General features: G+C 34.1%; 2 protein-coding genes across 2 annotated transcripts; one reads left to right on the forward strand and one right to left on the reverse strand.

Moving 5' to 3' along the window:
- Positions 1–4,645: 4,645 nt before the first annotated feature.
- Positions 4,646–14,307, reverse strand: LOC121878042 (RING-type E3 ubiquitin-protein ligase PPIL2-like). The gene is made up of 11 exons (XM_042384004.1): positions 14,056–14,307; positions 12,919–13,138; positions 12,438–12,581; positions 11,866–12,031; positions 11,013–11,161; positions 9,666–9,789; positions 8,998–9,146; positions 7,852–8,003; positions 6,863–7,052; positions 6,089–6,240; positions 4,646–5,473 (listed from the first exon to the last, which is right to left on the reverse strand). Exons 1-11 carry the CDS (start codon positions 14,085–14,087, stop codon positions 5,389–5,391), a joined length of 1,563 nt encoding a protein of 520 aa, XP_042239938.1. The 5' UTR covers positions 14,088–14,307; the 3' UTR covers positions 4,646–5,388.
- An 828-nt stretch (positions 14,308–15,135) lies between these two features.
- LOC121878158 (probable small nuclear ribonucleoprotein Sm D1) lies at positions 15,136–19,809 on the forward strand. Its single transcript, XM_042384186.1, has 4 exons — positions 15,136–15,246; positions 17,984–18,060; positions 18,737–18,934; positions 19,189–19,809. Exons 1-4 carry the CDS (start codon positions 15,233–15,235, stop codon positions 19,278–19,280), a joined length of 381 nt encoding a protein of 126 aa, XP_042240120.1. The 5' UTR covers positions 15,136–15,232; the 3' UTR covers positions 19,281–19,809.
- The last annotated feature ends 331 nt before the right edge of the window (positions 19,810–20,140 follow it).

The following is a 20,140-nucleotide window of genomic DNA, read 5'->3' on the forward strand; positions in this document are numbered from 1 at the left end:
ATATATATATATATATATATATATATATATATATATTCAGGGTGAGTACAGACTAGCTGTACTCACCCCTGAAGATGTGAATTACACAAAGCGCTTGGGAACTTCGTGTTTTCTTCTTCCTTGTGGTTATCAATATACCTAGATCACGCGCACCTACAGTGATTTACTTGCATATATATATATATATATATATATATATATATATATATATTTTATCATACGGTATTTGTTTTCCATCATGAATACCTGGAATGCTGCCATCCAGTAATCACGACTAACCCATACAAGTGTGGAAAATGGCTGCAAAATAATAATAATGATGATGACACTTGCTGTACTGTATAAAACTTGTTTCCCATCTTCGAAATTTAATCGATCACACTTTTTTTCATCTCTAACACTTATTTTCCATCTTCAACATATATTGCACTTGTTTTCCATCATCAACATTTGTATGAACGTTTTTCATAATCTTTTTTAACTCTTTTTACTGATCCCTTCATAGGATGACAATTTTAACATCTTCCATGAAAGTAATGGAAAACGGGCTTTACTATCCTTTCACCCACACTTATTACTATGTAGTATTTAATTGTTTTAATTTCAAGAGGCATTATTTTTAATTCACTGCTGTCACTGTACAGAACTTTGATTTAAGCTACTTAAATAATGAGCGTGTTATACGAGTATCACAAAATCTCACAAGAACGTACTTTTCAGAAAATCTGATTTATTGTTGAAAGTAACTTTAATTATTATATTTACATAGAGTAACCTATATTTATTTTTTCCTTTTTCTTTTAAATTCTTAAAAGGAGTAAAAACAAGAAATGGTTAAAAAGTGATCCATAAAGTTGTAACCGAGTTTTAAAACATTAGTTCCAGTGCACATGTAACAAGTCTCTAAGTAAGGGGTTATAACAAATCGTGAAATTTGTTGAGGGAAGCGTTTTATAAATTTTAACCATGTTTATAAGTTTATCATGAAAATACACAAGTATAATTTTATCTTAGTTTTGAGGATTTTAAATTTTATATGGCCGAGTTGTAAGATAGTTATTTATGGATCACAAAGTGGAATACAGAGTACACAGGTCAAGTATGTTTGAACCTTTGTGTTCTTCAACATTACGTATAAAGTAAATAATCGTTTACCACATCAGTATAATAAACACTTAAGACAAGGTTTCCAACTACTGTAGGTAGGTACAGTACTCAAGTAAAAGTTCCAAATCTGACAATGGCACATCAGTTAGCACTACAAATTAGGAGCAGTTCTGGAATCAATAGGGACCCAAGTTGGTACTTTCTCAAGCATAAGCAAAATGGTTGTACCTACTACTAAGGATGTGGCAATTATACAACACATTTCAATCCTGACGCTAAATGCACCTTCAGTACTTCAGGATAATAGACTGTTTTATTTATATACACTACTTCTTGGCTTTATATTCATTGTAAAAATTAATATGTACTTTTTATATTTTAACTTAAGAGGAAAAATAATCATTTGACCATGACAGAATGACAATTATTTTATGGCATTTCCAACCCAAAAAAGTTATGACATAGTTTTCTCATTTACCACTGGCATAATTTTTCATACAAACAAATCAAATCTTATGAACGGCATTACTGCATAATCTAACTCATTATATTACTTCAAGAATGGCCTTGAGAAAACAGCCTCAAAATCTCACAATATACGCAAACTCACTCACTCTCGTCTTTCCAGTTGTTTCTCATTTTCCCTCGTTTCTCTCTCCACTTGTCTCGAGTTCATCTTTTTCAATTCTTTCACTTTTGTCTCCTCCCTCTCCTGTTTCCCCCAATGTATCACACCAGAAGTACAAAGTGGAGACCAACTACTCCAGGCAATGAAGGCTTGTTTATATATTTTTGTCTAAAGTGTAAGTGTATTCAGTTAAATGTAGACTACATGTAATTAAGTAGTTGGTCTTCATCCAATATATATTAACTATGCTGACTCAGCAAAACTTTATTAATGGTGTGTGAATTGAGAAATGTTTTGTAGAATATTTGAGAATTTGTTATATGAACTACATTATCATGCAAAATGGTCTTATAGACTTTACAAAGTATTTAGGTTTTCTAATGCAAATGTAGTACAATCCCTTTCCTTAACCATTGTAATGACTTGTGACGGAGTCACCAGTTTACGTGTTATCAATACATTGTGAAATAGCGGTCTGAAATTTGGGTGAATTATTATATTGTTTAAAAAAATTATGACTGCTAATTACATGGTAATTGTTCAAAATATTTGTTGCTTTGTCTTTGAAACTTACAAGAGGTGAATTTTTTACATGATATGATAAAGGTATTGGACACTACCACTCATTCTGGAAAAGATTGGTCTACATTTAGCACCAGCTATCTGTTTCATGATGGTGGTTTGATGATATTCTACATTACGACCCTTTATTTTTAGTAACACTTTAGGGTTATAGGACTATTACTGCTCCAATCTTCCTCAAGGTCACTAAGATTGTGTGCATGCATTCATAATCCTTTAGTGCTACTTGAGAATCCAAGCTTCGTAATCTTCATGTTGCTCCCATCCCAAGTTCTTCCTGCACTTTTACTTGGTTTCAATGAAAAGGAAAAGCTCTTAAATTTTACCATTTTAAAGCTTACTCCTTGGGGTTCAAAAAATATTCTTTCAGCAAATGTGCATTTACTGCTTTTAAATATACCTGTACTTGTTAAATAAGAATTATTAAAGTTTAAGGGATGCCAATATATAAAATAATTGTACAAATTTTAAATACAATAGCTTCACATATTTTCCAAAATAGTTTCCTCAAATGGGTTTTTTTTTAACCAAGGAGTGTATTCATCTCAAAGAGACTGAAAAACTGTGACAAAGTTACAGTGGCATTCTTCTCAGCCATTCTGACCCAACATAGGATATAGGAAATTTTTTTATAATCTAACATGTTGCTATAGAATGTAGACCAGTGTTAGGATTTAGCACAATACACTATGTGATTATTTACTGATTATTTTCTTTCCCTAATAGAAATGTATCACCAGTACAGAAATAAATACTGTACATGGTCAACGGAAATGACTGAAGCTCCTTGAAAAGGGAACTTGACCATGACCTGTGACACATTATGACATTAAAAATATTATCCAACTTACTGCAATGCATATACTGTTTACATTTTCATTTGAAATTTCCATGGGTTAGAAGTTGCAGACAAAATAAAGAGACAGATGGGCAGACAGACACATGATATAACTAAAGTTATGCTTTCCCAATTTCAGGAAATATAAACCAACATTTATCTCTTAATGTATGCTATTTCTATTACCTGCATTCAGAGCAGGATGATACCAGTAGAATTCTCCCCAACTCTCTTGTAACCAACAAATTCTATCCCTCCTGTGACAAAGACCTTACAGTAGGGTCTCAAAGTACGAGTCCAGAGTATGTGAGCCTGCTTATATAGTATGTGGGTGATCCGCCCTTATGCGTGGGACTTGGTCTTGCACGAGCCAACCCACCTAGCATCTCTTGCTAGCTTCAGCGTCTTATGTGATAAAGAGTTTACCCACCCAGCATCTCCAGTCAATTCATTGTCTATAGCGTGAGAATCGAATATACCCACCCAGCGCCCCTCTTATTTATCATACAACTTCATATATTGTTTTATTATTTTAACACATAGTATTTAATAAATTATCCCTTTTGATGGCGTAGCTGGTTGAGCTTATTGCCTAAATAAATTATGACTAATAATAATCTCACTAGCTAGTTCATGAGCCTCATGCCACATCTCACCAAGATGTCACCGAAGCTTCCCCCCTCCCCCTCGCTCTGGTTCCGTCAACCTCTCCCACGCGTGCGCACTCGTAAAGTTTTTCCTTTATTCTTTATTGTTGAGGAAGAGGACCAGGGATAAACATCCCTCATCATGCTGTACCACTAGTGCACTTCATCACCATCTCCATCTGTTCAAGTAAGCCTTTTTTATTTTACTTTTATAAAATGAGCCCCCGAATTGCCTTAAGAACTATTATTATTTTTGAAGTCCAACTTCAGCCCTTAATATCCAACCTATAATGTATGTTACATAATCTTTCTTCCTCCCAGGAATTTATTTTTTTATGACATGGTCAGATTAAAACAGTATTTTTTGTTTAATTTTGATATTCACCTGTTAACGGTTATGATTGTTAGTGGTGAGCACTGTCCTTAAAGGGTTAAATTTTTCATTGTGTGAAAACTCAAGTTACAAAATATTATTTTCAGCAATGATGACCTTAGCTTTTGACCCAGTGACCCCAAAATTTACAGGGAAGTTTCTTCCCCTACGAACAAGGTTACTACAAAAAAAAATGTATTCATCAAAGCATAGACACCTATACATGTATTAATATCTGGAAACTAAAATTGTAGTTGTAGCATAAATCTTAACATTTGAACCAATAACTAATATCAATACTGTATATACCTTCCTTTCCCCAGGGGTAAGGTATCTGTGCAATGTGTTCATTAGTTCATGGCTTACCATATGTCACAGAAACCAAAATTAGATTTTGATTATTGACAGAAACTTTAAACACCAACAGTGATAGGGATCTTTCTTTTCCTTAGGAGCAAAATACCCGTAAAAAATATACATTATTTTATTGGTGCCTGGATAACTTGAGTTATGATTTAAAGACAAAAATAAAAGTTAAAGAAGTAAAAGGTCTTAACCACTGACCCAGTGATCTTAAAATGAATATGGACCCTCATATTACTGGGGGGCGTGGGATCTAGCCAATATCATTTTCATTAGCACAAGAAAAGGTGAATTACATCTCAAAAACCTAAATCCTAACAAAGGCACCACAATACAGTTCTACACTTTGCTTTTTGTTGGCATACAAACATAATTACAGTAAACCCTTGATTATCTCGATTAATTGAAGGGCAAGTTTATCAAGAATACTGTATCACAATTGTATAGAGTATTTGGGGAGTGTTTTCTAGGACATGATGCAGTAATGTAAACATGGTAACTCCAGCTTCTCTACTCATATTCTGTTCCATTATATTCTTGCACTTTCTAGTAGAGAATCCATATGGACTATGTGGCATCTAAATTAAGTGACAAAATTGATGGGGCTAATTTTTCCTAAAAGATCAATAATGGGCCTGATTAGGTCCAGATTACCCTTTTTTTTTTAATATATAAATAAAATCAGAGTAGCGAGGGTTTACTGTACTGGTAGAATCATTTAAAAAATAAACTTCTGTTAAATGTACAAGTATTTATTTTACAAGTATAAAGCCCCTAGGGAAGTTACCAGTTTCCTTAGTCCTTAAACAATACAGTACACAGTATTAGGTAGTAATATTAACTGAAATTATTAGAAAATGCTGAAGTCATTGAAGCCATATGTTGATTCCTTCTTTTTCTTCTGCTGATGTGTTGCTACATTAGCCTCTTCTTTCCTGCAGATATGATACCAAATGACACACACTGGTTATGGAACTAGGGGAGATTCTGCTAGCTCAAGGGACTGATTTCTGCATGATGAGGAAATTGAGGGCGTCTTCGAATTGTGATATGTAAGTATCTACAGTGAGTCAATAAAAACATTGTAAAATAATAAAAAAAGATGGGGGGTGATGGAAGACAATATTTACTCAGAGTTCAGGGAAAATGCCAACAATATTAACACATTCATAACTTTGCTTCACTTCCAAATTCTACACTTTCTTTTATAATACTACCACTTTATTGTTCAAAATTAGCATACGAGATTTAAGAATACAAAACAATTTTCTTTTATTTAATTTGTCACATATTAAATGAAAGTAAATGAGGAGAAATTGAATGATCAGGTAACTGGCTAAGTGACTGCTGGTGGAGATGAATCTACTTGTCCACAGTTAGTTACAGGAGTTATATACTGTACTGTAATTATTGTAGGAGATGATGACACACTGACAGCTTATTTGTAGATTTAATAAAATTTTTAGTGTTTGAGAATAACGAAGTAAGTTTGTGAAATAAGTAAGCATATTCGTAGTACAGTAGTACTGTAGTAAAAAAAAGACACTCACGACACTGATGCCACAGACAAGTCTAAAAATTTGCCCACTCCAGAACGGAACACTTTGAGCTGATCATCTTTAATCTTTGGACGTTTTCGATTCTTCAACTCATCTTCTTCAGCTTTTCGCTTCTCAAAGTCAATTTTTCGCTCTTTTGCAAGCTGTAATGAGATATTATGTATAACATATAATATATCTGTTATACAAAATCATATTAACTATTGATTCCGTAAAAACTCTTGTAGTTTTTTGCAAGAGATATAAAGGAACAACAAGGTTTAACTACTGTAACAACTAATAATAACAAAATGCAATTAAAACAAAACTGTGAATACTCAAGTATTTCATAAATGCTGTCGAACCTGCTACCCACTTTAAAAGTCCAGCCGTCTATCTTACTCTGGTGCAGTGTCAAAGGAGTATGTAAACATTAGGCATGACCTTGTGCAAGCATAAACCTTGGTCCAAGTTTCAGTCTACAAAAACCCAAAAATTTTACTCTCAAAATTCAAGCACCAGGAATAAAATAAACTCACTCAAAGCACTTAATACCCAATGACTTTCAATGTTATTAGGGTAAGTGATAAAAACATCATCATCATCACTATTATTTTACGGCCTTTTCTCACACTTGTGTGGGTTAGCCATGGTTACCTGATGGCCACTCTGCATAGTCTCTTGCAATCTCTCTTGCCAGGTTCCCAAGTCTAATGTTTGTTGCAATCTCTCTCCAGGTCATTTTTTACATGAGTAATAGTGAAAAGAAATCAATCTATTACCCACCTCCTCATCAGCTTCCTTGAATGGGTCCACAAAAATAGATGTTTCCTCCAAAATAATATCTTCAATTGGAGAATCTTTATTATCAGTTTCAATGGCCTCCATGGCAGACAATGTTGCCAAACCTCCAACTACACGGCCAAATATTGTGTGCTTGCCATCAAGATGGGCACACGAACGATATGTGATGAAACTGCAATAGGATAGGTACCGTTACATTTACCATACAATATGCTATATACCTCAGTATTGAACAGATACTGTGGTCTCGGCCTACACAGATTCCAAAATATAAATGGAATTTATATTTGTAAACAAATCTAGAATTTTTTTTTTTTTTTTTTAGAGAACGCAAGCCTTGTCAACAGAAATGTAGTAAGTGCTGTGCTCCTCTTAGTAAAGTGACCCTGCTACCTGACTTTAGTCCACCTTACACCACCACCATCCCAACTAAAGTCTCTCCAAGGGACATTTCATTTAGCAGCTTAATAATCCTCCCATGCACAGTTACCAGATTTTGCCTCACCTGACCTCACACTTTACCACATGACCACCCAGCAAACTCCTCCCTCAAGGTTCAATCAGCAACAGAATACCTCCCCATCCCCTTGTGTCCTGCCAACTTTTGCAATCTATTAGTGTATTCCAACTCAGGTTCTGCTCCTGGTCATACTGGCTGCCATGCCGTGTGAGAAGAAAGTCCTATATATTCATTCATGGTGTTCATACATATTCCCAGCTTTAGAGACCACATATTATCAGGGGTTACAGTATTACTAAGAAAACCAATCCCTTTAGGTTCACTTGTAACTCCATCTCGTAGAACTGAAACAAAAAATGAAGAAAAGATCAGGGAAAAAACAATAAAGAAATACAAAAAAAAAATTAAAAACGAAACAGGAAAGAAAAAAATATATATAAAAAGGAAAAGTAAAGGGAGAAAGAAAAGGGGAAATATGTGAAAGTACAAATCTCTCACAAGTATAACTCACAACTGACTCTTGTTGGTATTAGGTCCAGAGTTGGCCATGGAGAGCACGCCTCGACCTTTATGAGACAAGTTAGGGCGAAATTCATCCTTGAATGTGCCTCCCCATATACTTTCTCCACCCTTTCCAGTGCCTTCTGGATCTCCACCTTGTATCTACAATAAACAAAATGGCATAAAAACAAAGGATTAAAAAATATGAGATCCCATTTTATGACCAAGGAGAAGAAGCAACATTGGAGACCTTTCCTTCTAAATCACCTCCAAACACAACACCAATGCAAATAGTGCTACCCAATGAGATATCATGATGTGCAAGAGGGTTAAGATGTGAGTTTAAAATTTCTCATCTCCATTATAATGTAATGAGTTTTCAATAATGAAGCAAAAATAATGTGGCTGATAGAATTGTACAACACCTATAATTAAATTTTGAACCCAAAGTCCTAATGGGCCCCAAACTTGGTATAAATATGTTCATGATAATAACAGCAAGAGTTTTATTTCTCAAATGTTCAGCTCTATTTAGATGGAAAAACAACTCATTAGTGCTTAACATATAGAAAGGTTTATGATACCAATAGCAGAGATAATTGTTAGGCGATACAGTAATTTATAGTGTGTAGAGTTGAATTTTTTTAACTAAATTTTAAATACTTGGGTGTATAGTAAAGTTCTGCATCTGTCAGCTGAAAAGTTTGGGACCAAGAGGCTTCTATGAAATAGATAATTACTTAAAGTGGCTACTATCATAAACATTTGTCCAAGGAAAGCATGTAATAAACCATAGTACTTGTGTCAGTTTATTGAATTATTAATTTCAGAAAATACCTGTACACTAACCTATTTTGTTATTCTGTTACTCTCAATATTATTAAGTCTGCAAATAAGCTTTCAATGTGTCATCCTTCTCTTACATCACCAAAGAACTTACTCCCATATACTCACATGAAGACATATCACTCACACCATCACACACAGTCACTGGGCCAGTTACCAGATTGTCCAATTTTTATTTGTTCTCATGTATTATGTGGAAAATTAAATGAAAGGAAATTATTCTATTTTACTATACTTTACTATACTGTAGTAGCTTCCTGTATAAATGATTTTTAAATTTCAGGTCAGTAAGTCATGCCTGCTTCCTCACCATAAAATGACGAATTGAACGATGAAACTTAGTGCCGTTGTAGTATGCCTTGTCACAGAGTCTTAAAAAGTTTTCTGAGGCTCTGGGCACTGAGTCACAGTTTACTTCCAAGTTCAGAGTGCCAAGGTTAGTTTTCAGTGATACATATCCTGTAATAATTGAAAAAAGGGTCTTAGCAGGTACTGTAGTCTTTAAAATATACAGTAATACATATTAGGCATAAACAAGTACTGTACATACATTATAAACAGTGACTCCAAAAATATGACCCCACTGTAACCTTGTCTTCAGATTTTATAGAAGGGAAATGCTTTAAATTTCCTAAATGGTGTAAAGAAGAAATACTGACAAAGAAACCTTGATATTTAACCTTTAGAAAATCACACCATTAAAATACACATCTTCAGGGGCCTAATTTGGTGCCTATGTAAAGTCTTTAATATTCAGCCAATGAGCTGGCATTTTGAATCTCATCCTGGTACAAAAACACCAATCATATCATATCCAGTAGATTTTGCAGCCAGTTGACAGACTACTGTACTTTCTAAGATCCTGTGTACTGTTATTCTTATTTTTGCATTGCATTACATCTTTCCACCAGTATAAAGTCTAGAAACAATGTACACATTACATAAAAGTGACTCCAAGACACTTTATATTCAAGCTACCTTTTTTCTTAACTCGTTGGTACCTTACAACATCATCTTCCAGCACTGCAGCTTCATGCTTGGTCTCCACGTCAACAGAGGTTGAGGTAAAGCTGGCAGATACCTTCCCAGTTGAGTAGTGGGCCTGCAATAGTGAAGAGTTCACTGCAGTTAGTGAGGTCCAAAGTTTATGAAAGGCACATTTAAATGGTTCACTACACAGAGGACACACTGAGCATTAAAAATTTGCAATATAAAGTGTAACTGATAAAAGAATATATATATATTCAGTATACAGATTATTAAAGAATTTTCCATAATAAAAACATTACTACAGTACTGCTTGACCCAGTCCAGGTCAGTAGGTTTAAAATATATAAATAAAAAGGCAACAAGGTTAATAAGATAGAAAGACAATTCCCCCTAAATTATGGAAAACTTAAAAGAAGTGGAACCATGGATATACATCAGTTCTCAATACATTATACACACTCCCACCCCATGTATTTTCACATGCAGTATACAAAATCTATACACAGATGATCACTTCTCACTATGCACAACATAATCTAATTGAAAAGCATTTCTTCTTGTACACCATTCTGCTACAGTCTGTGCCACTCCGCTAAATAGGGTTCACTGTGTTGGCAGTGTTCCTCTGCCAACCCAGTGTGTCAGGTCAGGTAAGTGTCTTTATCAAGTAACTTCTATTGTTGGTCATTTTATCCTGTTACTTTGTTAAATGAAAAAAAATCCTAAAGTTCTGATTTTCTTTTTTATATCATCAGATTCTAATAATACTGTACACACAAAGTAGCTTTAATGATGCACAAAGTTTGTAATAATTCACACTAAAATAGCCAATGGACCAATCTAATAGCTTAGTATGGCCTTCCATCTCACATTTGTTTTTGTTTTTCATTTTGTCATTCTCAACTCATGTATTTTCAAAAACTCACATTTCCTGCTGACATCCTTTCTAAACCCTTTAACATTCATCATCTTATCTTCAGGCAAAACACTAATTTCCCTAAGAAAGTTTACTGTACATTAATAGTATATTCCCTTCAAATTCTCTTAATGGTGTTCTTTTAATCTCTCATACACACTGTGAATGTTCCAGTTGCTGTAAGTGTTTCTACAAATCATTTTACAATAAAATTCTCAACTTACAATAGCCATGCCCATCTCACCCCCACTTCTTCCAGATATGTACTAATGATGCAGGGTAGCCAGGTTCATGAACAAACACAGATCTCCTCTCATATGATGTTATTCATGACATATTATGCTTTGGTGTTCCCCTTATACATCAAGGTCCTATCATATTCATTGAGATGAACAAAATACTGTATCACTACTCCTTACTGCATTAAACTTATCTGCAACTCTTTCTTCAGCCTCTTCTTTATTATCTGCTTCTTTATATGTGCGTTTGAATTCATCCAAAATTTGCTTTGTGTCTTGTGATACATTTTTCAAACGCATCGATGCATCTGAGCGCGCTTGAACTGTTTCTGTTAGAAAGAAACCAGATTTTAATCAAAAGCCAACTTAATCATACTGTACTGTACTGTACATGCACTCCTAGGGGATTAACTTGATTTATTGTGCCATACAGTTCATTGGTGTGATCTTGAAACTTCCAGAAAACAAAAAGCTATCAATATCTAGAACATAAAGATTATAAAACTAAAGATAATTGCAGAACACTGAATCTCTGCACACTTCTGGCAAAAAACAGGTTAAGGATCTAAAGGATCTAATATGGTTTAACCAGGAGGAAAATAAATCCTTCTAGATTAAAATGGAATTACCAATACTGTAGTTAAAATAATGAAAAAAGCAAGCTCCCAAATGATCTGTATTCTGGTTATAATAGAATATAGGCCTACTGTAATCTTGATATCAATAGGTAAAGTCTTGAGAGAGAAATAAAACAAAGACCTAGTTTGTGATTATCATATATTACATCACAAATAAATTAGCCCGACACTGCATCCCAAGATGGTTTAGTCCGTCAAGGAATTAGACAATGCAGAGGCTCCCTTTTTGGACTGAATCCAAAGTTATTCCTGAGAGTGTGTGTGAAGACCTTCAGAGCTATTTTCAAGCTTAATATGAACGTCTTTGACCTGGAGGTATTACTTCTCAAACATATACAGTACTAGAAAACATAGATGAAAATTTCTGCCTTTAACTAAATAGGAAAAATTTTTACCTTCATTTTCAACCTTGAGGTTATCTTTGATGTGATGAAATTTGCTGATGTTATACTTGCTTAGGTCTTGTGGGTTCTGAATGATGATAAGGTCTTCTCTAGTGAATGGCTTGTCTGTAAGCAGCTCTCTCCAGTTATTAACCTTAATGTTCAGTTGTTCTACAGCCTGCACACATAAAAGAGATGAGAAAACTTTGCAACAGGTAGATATTTCTTGGTGGATTATTCATGAAGTTACTGTGTGTGAGATCTGAACAGCTAAATCAAACCCTTGGTAGAGCCAGACAGTGCTTCTGCTTTAAGCATTATTTATTTACTCATTCAAGTCTGGGAGAATGAATCAAATCATAAACTATTTAAAGATAGGAGCCCGTATGACTCAGGTTATACAGATGACAGTCTAAGTGAATATACAGTACTCTATCGAATAACATTTAATATTCATACATTTAAAGGATTTAAAATTTTGTTGCATATGTAAGATAGGGGGGAGGGAGGATGTTGTGATCTACAGTAGGAGAGCATCACCTGTATTTAATACAGTACTGTATTAAAATTTAACTTTAACATACTTCATATGAGAAAACATTCCCAGTAGCTTTCACAGCTACAACATGGGAAGTGTTGGTGAGAGGTTTGTACAGCACAGGACAGTGGTACTCCCCAGTGGCTGCACGATGAAAGGTTACCTTTGTCAACTGTTTTTCGCTTAAAGGCTGTGAATAAAATATAAAATAGCATTTGAAGTCAAGATTATTCTAAATACATCTCATAAGATAAAAGGCTTATTGATTGACTTTCAATTATATAAAATTATGCAGAACAATGCTTTTTCGAACACAATCTGAGAAAATGAAAGGATTTATATAATAAGATTCAGTCAGAGATAATGTAAAGTGCAGTACAGTGAATGCTAATTTAATACATTCACATCACCTATCTAAACCAAATTTCCATACCATTATCTGACTCCCAACTTATTTTCTTCAGTACATCCTTCCAAAGATCATATAAAAACTGACAAGTCTCTGTTTCAGGAGGAAAATTACTTACCTCCCCTGTAACTGGATTCACTTTGAACTTGCGTAAAAATGGAAGAATGGCCTCAAGGTCAAATACATTTCCCTTGGGGTCAATGTATGGGTGACTAAAAGGCAATAGAGAGACAGCACAGTGGGTTAAGGGTAGCCTTCGGAAGTTTGCTTTTGCCCCTGCATGGGATGAGGCCTTGTACCCACCATACAGTGTTGACCACTCCGTAGAGGTCAGGTACCTGGAATATGATGACAAGATTGGCACCTGCTCACACAATACCCTATAACACTGTATAACTGGCATAGGTACAGAAACATTCTGGAACCAGTACATGACCAATACTTTCAAACAGTGTGTAACAGAGACATGACCAACCACCAAATCGGCTAAGAGGATAAAGAATTTTTCCTTATCTTGAAAGTCCTGCCCACTTTGTGAAAATCATAGTCATATCAACATAAATACTGTATACGTCAGCTTAAAAAATAAAGGTAATTACTGTATTCGTTTTTAGCCCGTTCCCTTCTTTTGATGTGAGAAATTGTTTTTCTGGTGTGTTTAAGTCAAATATGACCATCATTTCTTGTGAAAATGAGCCATTTCTCTAGATTATCGACAAAACCCCCAAAACAGTCATTTTCACAAGAAATGATGGTCATATTTGACTTAACCACACCAGAAAAACAATTTCTCATATCAAAAGAAGGTAACCTAACCTAACCTACCTTTGCCGACCGAACTGCAGCTAACCATGACCGCACAAGAAACGATACTCTTAAATATAGATTTGTAATTAAAATATATATATATATATTGGGTAGTCAGAAACACTAGATGAGGAATAGGTGACAGACGAATATTAACCCATCAAAAACAACAAGATAAACCTACTTTTGTCAGTTATTTCTGATTATGTACTCCACTGAATCTTTACCCTTAAGTTTTTTTTGCTCATTCCAGATCACTGTACAGTATTACCATTTAGAATATCCAAGGCAACATCATGAAAGTCGAGCACAATTTTTCTTTTGAAGTTTCTAGGAAAAAAATCATCTAGGACATTATAACTGAAGATAAAAAATCATCTAGGACATTATAACTGAAAATAATACCCATCTTAACAATAACATATCACCAATTACCAATTATACTTACATTTTATCTTTCTGGTGTTGTCTCTTCCCCATTTTGCCTGTTTAACTGAGACCTCTGTATATATAACAAAATCCTTTACCTTACCTAAAACTCACACAGAATTTACCATTAATGTTTATTGTGATTCACGTAATGTTGCCTATAACATATTGAACAATCTTAAGGCTGGGAGATATAATAATGACAAATAACCCAGCCAACACGTCTACTCTCCCTCTCTCTCTCTCTACTAGACACACTGAAGGAACAACAGCGGGTTTAGAGGAGTATTCAGACCTCAGACTCCTTTTATCTCGTAATATTCTTAAATTTGTATTAATATCACAATCTATATTAGTGAAAGACTACTTTTAATAACATATGGAGGTGTATAGTACAGTGGTTTGTCTGGTAGAGGTTTGAGTTGTAAATAAGGCTCTATTATTTTATTAGCATCATGGGCTCGTTATAGAGTTTAAGATCTGGCGTCATTATCATCCTTTTCACCACTATTATAGCCTAGATAGAGCAACAGGTACAGTATACAATATAATAGAGAATAGTAAGGTAATTTGACCAAGGATAACCGATATAGTCATCAGTCATTAGATTTGTAAGCCTATGTCTACGTCTATTTCAAATTTTGTAGTTTCTTATATTCAATTAAGTATTTAAATATCTGCAGGTCAGTGTGGATATTTTCTCTAGAACTATCCTTCAAAGAGTTATAGCTGAGGGTCACGAGAAATGACTGAATAAAGACTGGACAGATTAAGATATGTACAAAACCATCAGTATTTGCTAACAGCGCCACTAGTCCCGTCCAATTAGTACCAGCAGGTGGATGAACAATCTGAATATACATAAAGCTGATATTTCCATCTAGAATACATGCACTTAAGTTTATAGTTGCTGTGTTATATTTAATTAAAAAAATGAGCTTGGCACTCGGAAATTCCTAGTGCCAAGCTCAACTCTGTAAAAAAAAAATTAACCTATTAATGTTTAATTATTTTATAAATTTTTCATATACATTTAAAAATAATAAAGTTTACTGTTTTCTTGTCTCTATGTAAGTCGATATATATTTTCCAATTATTCCATAAATCCCAGACGAGTTGTTTGTTATGAAGTAAACGTTAAGCGTCCCGGCGCCTGCCCACAATTTTTTGAAAGGAGTTTAATATCCACAAACATCATGAAACTCGTAAGGTTAGTAGGTCTTATTAATAAAATAAAAGTATCAAAGGTGAACGTAGATGATATATAAATGATGTATCTTTAATAAAATCCCGTATAGGTTACGTTTGGGAGAATAAATATTTCCGGTATATTTTCCGACCATTTGAAGGTTCATAATGCTATCATGATTAAATGCTAATAACTATGAGAATGATTGTTATCTTTTAGGCAATTATGGACGTTCCCGAGATAGGTATAGCTTTATTAGACCTAGAAGTATAATGTAGGTAGAGTTGTGTTACAGTATCAAGAGTGGCGATCGGAAGTTTATCTTTTGATTGGATTTTTTTAAAGTTTGGGTAGAATTACACTAAAGCACATCTAAATTAGTTATATTAAGACTTGTACACACACACACACGATGAGTTTTTACCATCAATAACTGGCATTTTGGCTGAGGGAAACGTACTAGGGTATGGTGATTTGTATTGTGCTTTATTATTACTCATGTCACTGTTAGTAGGAATTACACTACACTTGGACGAATTCCACCAGGATGGCCATTTGTTTTTATGTAGTTTAAGCTAACCTAACCTAACATAATAATCTAAGGCAGGGGTTCTCAACCAGGGGGGAATTCAGGTTTTCAGGGGGGGAAAACTGATTCGGGAGCAAGAGATATGTTCGATGAGAAATCAATCACAGAATTTTGGCCCTTGATGTGCGATTCCTACCCAAAAGTGGCAGAAAGAGCTATCCGTGCATTGCTTCCGTTTGTGTCGACATATCTTTGTGAGTCAGGCTTTTCAACTCTGTTGCAAATTAAAACGAAGCAACGTATTAGATTAGAGGTAGAAAATGACCTGCGTTGTGCCCTTTCAAGCACTCCTCCGCGTATCCCAGAATTGGCGAAGAAAAAACAATCACAGGTTTCTCATTGACTGTAATCTTCATCTGAATAAAATTAATTACAAATTTACATTATCCTGGTATTCTATTGAACTTTTTGTTTATTGCATTATGCTTCAGTTTGGTCTGTTAAGTAATTCATTATAAATATAAAAAAAACTATTTTACTTTTATTCAAGTTTTATAAATCCATCAACATTTTCAATTGGCATTTAATTTGTAAAACTCCACTATAAAAATAATCCATGTAAAATTGTAAATGTATATGTACTAATATGGAAAAAATAAAGGATTTTCAGTATTATATGCATATTATTTGGAATGCACTTTTTGAGGCAGACAATCTTGGAAAGGAGGGGGGAATGACATTCTGACATATGGTGAAAGGGGTGCATGGGGCAAACAAGGTTGAGAACCACTGCTCTAAGGAGTACAGCAAAAATTGCATAAAACAAAATCTCACTGCGTTGACAGCAGGAAGTGTGCGGGAAATGAAAACAAACTTAATCAGAATTATATCAGGTAATTATATAGGACTAACTCGTGAGCGAAATTGATTGAAAACAATTATAAAAACGCCGGATTTTCATTGTTCTATTATAGTGGACACTGTTGTAGTTTGTGGAACTATGCTAAAAAACGGATATCTTTAAAATAAATGCTACTTTGCATTTGTGGTTATGAAGAACAGACCTAACCTTACCTAAATTCCCCGGTATATTAAACAGAAAGAACTTACTATGATATGGTGAAATTTGAGGCATTCTCTGGATGTGAGATGATATGGCCGCATCGGCGTTATGCAGCCCCGGTGGGTTAGTCCTATATATTAAACCAGATGTTACCAGTTGTGAACCTAGTGCTGCAATTAGATTTTATTTACTGTGGTGTAGAGTAATATGGTCTTTTTCTTTTCTATTTTTAATTTTTTCACCCTCCAGGCCCCGTTATGGGTCGATGACCTGTGCCCGGGTGGGCTATTCCCTGTAAAAAAAAATTAAATAAATAAATACGGTATATAAACATATATGGTACCGAGGATAATACATAAAGTGTTTATAATAAGAATTAAGAGTTGGTTATAAACTCATTTTGGTAAAGATCGTTAGTGTCCGTAATGGGAAGTTAATAACTAAAATGGAAAAGATAATGTACAGAACCTGACCTAACCAACCAAACCTACCTAACTATACCTAACTATACCTAATTACCAGTGCTGGACAAATTGTACTCAAGCAAATCGTACCCATCAGAACATGTCAAGTCGTACCCAATTACAAAATGACTCGTACCCAATTTACGAGACAGTTCGACAGTTCGTACCCATATACTGTATATATATATATATATATATATATATATATATATATATATATATATATATATATATATATATATATATATATATATATATATATATATATATATATATATATATATATATATATATATTCTAAAATGTAGATTTTTTTAATCTGTTGTTTTTTATGGTGCTAGCAACAAGACTGGTATTCAAGGTTACAGTTTTCCAAAACTCTATTGAGATAAAATCTAAGCACAGTTGGGGGAATGTAAGTGTGTCATTGCAGTTGTGTGTGTTTACATAACACACACACACACACACATGTACTGTACTGTATATCTTACAGTACATCTCATCTGTTCATATAGCACGTGGACTTCCATATACAAACAATACCTCACTAGTCTGGTATCGAACCCTGGACCTCTGCGTGTGAACAGGGATCAATTTCCGACTAATGAGGTATTGTTTGTATATTGTACAGTATATATGTACACAGTATACTGTATATACCAGTTATACAGTGATATATATATTTTTCTTTACTTCACACAGGTTTCTTATGAAGCTTAGTCATGAGACTGTCACCATTGAGCTGAAGAATGGCACCCAGGTGCAGGGTACAATTACTGGTGGGTATTATGAGTTTTGCATTTTGTGATTAGGGATTGAGATTCTTTTATTTCTATACCCTGCAACATGAAGAGTGTGCGATATTGTGTTATCTTGGCAGACCAACATTTATTTGTCCATTTCTCCATCTTACATTGTCAATTGATTGTCTGAAACAAGTCAAATCGTATTTAAACTTTATACATATGTTCGTAAGATCTTGGTGAAGTTTGTTATTCAGGTTGGTAGTATTGTCAACTGCTTCAGAGAATTATACTTCTCTCATGTCACTAATTGTTTTCATTCAATAGTCTCTTGATTGCCTATACCAGGTTATATCACATTTAGAATACAAGCGTATCTTTAAGAGAGTTGAATTCTAATTTATTAATTTATTTTTATTTTAGGCAATTGTCTGTATTAGAGTTGAGCTCTATTAACATTACATTTTTTTTGCAAGTAAATTGTTTCCATCAAATGTCATTAGAACATAACCAAATCAAGTCATATAGTGTGTGCAAATCTTTATAATATCTCTGTGAAGTTCATTTTTAGGGATTTTCTTGATGACTAGTCACTTATGGACAAGTGCAAAGTACAAGTTATGGCATGTCATGTACTATATAATCTTATACTATATAATCTTATACTATATAATCTTAATATGAAATTGAAATAAAAATTTTCTTCACACAGGTGTGGATGTGGCAATGAACACTCACTTAAAGAGTGTGAAAATGACCCTCAAAAATCACGATCCGGTTAGTTATGATACTCTGACCATAAGAGGCAACAACATTCGTTATTTTATCTTACCAGAGTCTCTCCCACTAGAAAATCTTCTGATTGACGATGGTCCCAGAGCAAGGAGGGGGCGGTCAGATCGAGGACGTGGTAAGTGTTTACTATACCGTATACATAAACATCTTTACTATATATAGTACTACTGTACACAATACATACCTACAGTATAATGATTACCAATACAAATTAGATGTAGTACATAGTATGTAGGTATTAGTTTACTTTATTATTATTGGTTGTGGTTTATTAAGACTACTGTATTGTTATACTGTACAGAATATGTAAATGAAGCTTAAGCTGGTGTTTTGTTACCAAGTTGACACCTGTCATATTTGTAATTACAGGTCTTGGTGGTCGGGGTCGTGGGCGTGGCGGACGTGGACGAGGTCGTGGTGGTCCACGAGGCAGAGGCCGAGGTGGTCCACCACGCCGTTGAGAGAGTTTAAAAGTGAACAGTTTGTACAAAGGATGTGACAAACGATGTGTGAAGTGTGTTGATTTTTTTATGTCAGATTTTGGATGGTGTCAAAATGAAGCATTCATTTTTAGTTGCTGTACACAATAAATATTTGAAAAATAATACAGTACAGGAAAATTCTAGTTTTCATCATATCAGTATAGAATCAATTTTTAAGTTTTCTATGCTGTTGATGATTTTTAAGTGCATCATTCATACCTGTAAATTTCTTCATCCATTTGGTGAGAAAATGCTTGAAAGTAAGAAATAAATGTTACATTCATATATTAAACACTTGAAGCTAAAGTAATACATTACTGTGTTTGGCTGAATCAAGAGTTTTGATAATTTCTTTGTATGTGTAAGTATTTTATGTCATTCCTGTTCAATATGAAATAGGCTTCATGTTCCAAAGGAGTTAGCATAGTCATTTATGTGAATGTAAAGTCATTACACCACAGTCACATTTTTGGTAACTGTCAAAATATATAATTAAGTTTTGTATTAAGAAATTAGTTTGATTGTCCCCCTTTCAAAGTGGATATTAAGTTAATTCACCATGGCATTTAATAATGACTTAAGGAGTGTATAGTAGTATTTAGATCTTTGAATACTGTAGTACAATATCTGCTTATAAGGCCAAGGCAGCTGGTGAGAAAAGTCTGTGTTGCTTAGTCTGCTATTCAAACATTTAACAACACTCAAATTCTGTTATCTACTTATCCCCATTACAGTATAGAAATTAGTGCAGTACAGTACATATGTATGCAGTATATATCAGATTTCTCTATTTTATTTTGTCTTTGAAGTGTTAGATTTTGATACATATCCATTTCACC

Source organism: Homarus americanus, unplaced genomic scaffold (assembly GCF_018991925.1).
Source record: "Homarus americanus isolate GMGI-L3 unplaced genomic scaffold, GMGI_Hamer_2.0 scaffold45562, whole genome shotgun sequence".
NCBI lineage: Eukaryota > Metazoa > Arthropoda > Malacostraca > Decapoda > Nephropidae > Homarus > Homarus americanus.